This window comes from Sinocyclocheilus rhinocerous, unplaced genomic scaffold, assembly GCF_001515625.1.
Source record: "Sinocyclocheilus rhinocerous isolate Xijiao unplaced genomic scaffold, SAMN03320098_v1.1 scaffold29859, whole genome shotgun sequence".
In the NCBI taxonomy this organism is placed as follows: domain Eukaryota; kingdom Metazoa; phylum Chordata; class Actinopteri; order Cypriniformes; family Cyprinidae; genus Sinocyclocheilus; species Sinocyclocheilus rhinocerous.
In genome coordinates this window covers 1-2,153 of record NW_015664499.1, presented here as the reverse complement: position 1 = coordinate 2,153, position 2,153 = coordinate 1, and the positions used below count along the sequence as shown (strand labels likewise).

At 33.3% G+C, this 2,153-nt stretch overlaps 1 protein-coding gene across 1 annotated transcript; it reads right to left on the bottom strand.

The window, feature by feature from the left end:
• Window positions 1-235: 235 nt before the first annotated feature.
• On the bottom strand, window positions 236-1,293 carry LOC107730183 (ATP-dependent 6-phosphofructokinase, platelet type-like; the record flags this gene model as incomplete). The annotated part of the gene is made up of 3 exons (XM_016540943.1): window positions 236-382; window positions 1,008-1,077; window positions 1,206-1,293. Coding segments are annotated over 3 exons (305 nt in total), but the record flags the coding sequence as incomplete, so codon positions are not given.
• Between the last annotated feature and the right edge of the window lie 860 nt (window positions 1,294-2,153).

The following is a 2,153-nucleotide window of genomic DNA, read 5'->3' as shown; positions in this document are numbered from 1 at the left end:
AACTTGAAAAGTGAATTTTGCATCCGATGACCCCTTTAAAAAATTCTATAATATTTTTATAATGGATTTTCCTGTTTTGAAGTTGAAAGTCTGTCTGGGAGAAGAGTAAAACTATTAAATAGCTACATAAAAAGTATTTGGAAAATGCCAAAAATAACATCACCAACATACAAACACCCATAGTTAACAAAACACCAATTAAACATAAGGGTCTGTTACTTTGTGTTGTATTTACCTGTCCCTTATAGAAGCCCTCAAACCCATCACTAACAGCAAACATAGTGTGGCCTTCGGTGATCCCAACCCTGACGGCCGAACGCACGGCTGCATTCATGCCAGCTGCAGGAGCGCCAACATTCAACACAGCCACATTAAATGAGCTCTAGAGAACAAAAGAGAGCATTATCACACAACATAAACACAACTCTGACTGAATCCTGTCATTCATGAAATCAGGCCTGCTTCTCAAAATGAGTTAGATGAGCTCAACGTAGTTGTGCAAATGTTTATAGAGCAGAACGATTTGAAGTCTAATCTGACTCCACAGAACAAAATCCTGGATTAAGCTGCATTTGTGTGTGTGTGTGTGAGTAAATCACTTCATGACTTTGTACAAAGATGATTCAGTCTCCCTACACTCACATCCTTCATTCAGAAAATTCACAAAAATCTAACCTTTCATTGAAGTAAAACAACTGAACATGGTGGGGAAAATATATTTTGTAGTTGGAACAAATCAATCAAATGCTTATTAGGAAAATAAATCGGAAAAGGAACTTCAGGAACCTCAATCAGGTGAAAAACATTGCGCTATTCAATTCGATTCTATTCAATTCTATTCCTATATTCCATGTACATACACAACAACAGCCTTCCTGTGTTCCGTCGTCAAAAGAAAATAAATAAAGATATCGAGCTGTCAGTGTCACAGAAATAGGCTGAATCAGAGCAAATATGTTATACACAATATTATAAACAATAATAAGTTGAAAGTCATTATCACTTACATGTGGAAGTTCAGAATCAATTTTTCGATGAGACAAGAGTTTATAAGTGTTCAGGTTGTTTTCGAAACTTCTAAAATTTCCAAAGAAAAATGAAAAAGGATCTAAAAGTCATTCAGACATTTTCTGTTGGGTTAAAAGCACCAAAACTAAGATGAACATTGACATCTGCTCTGTAAAATGATGATTTTTGTGGTTTACCTGCCACGCAGCCTTACAGCTTCTTCAAATCGCTTTTCATCCATGGCCTTCTGGACCTCCTGCGTCTGCAATACAACAAACAAACAGGCTGAAAATCCCAAAACACTAAAACAGAGTGATGCTACCTAACACTCTTTTGACTGAATTAAACTGACAGGTATAACTACAGTTTCAGGATTGCCTGTTATTTAAAAAAAACATGGATCACATTGTCTATATGCAACAATGAAGTAACCCATATGGAAATGCAATATATGACATATATTGCTCTATATAGAGTGAAATTGCCATATATGTAACGTATAAGGCGATATATAATTTTCACATATGCATATTCTCTGGATAGATAAAGACATAAGTGTGTAACATACAAAAACTAAAAACCCCATAGTAAAATCTTTATATGAAAATATGTTAACAATATCTATATGATGATTTTTATATTGTATTATTATATGTAGCAACTATATATGACAACAATATGTGACCTTGGACCACAAAACCAGTCATAAGTGTCAATTTTTCAAAATTGAGATTTATACATCATATGAAAGCTGAATAAACAAGCTTTCCATTGATGTATGGTTTGTTAGGATAGGACAATATTTGGCCAAATAAGCTTTTCATTGATGTATGGTTTGTTAGGATATGACAATAATTGGCCGAAATACAACTATTCGAAATTCTGGAATCTGAGGGTGCAAAAAAAATCTAAATAATGAGAAAACTGACAAAATGACGTTCTTAGCAATGCATATTACTAATCAAAAATTAAGTTTTGATATATTTACGGTAGGAAATTTACAAAATATCTTCATGGAACATGATCTTTACTTAATATCCTAATGATTTTTGGCATAAAATACAAAATTTTCATTTTGACCTATACAATGTATTTTTAGTTATTACTACAAATATACCCCAGCGACTTAAGACTGGTTTTGTGGT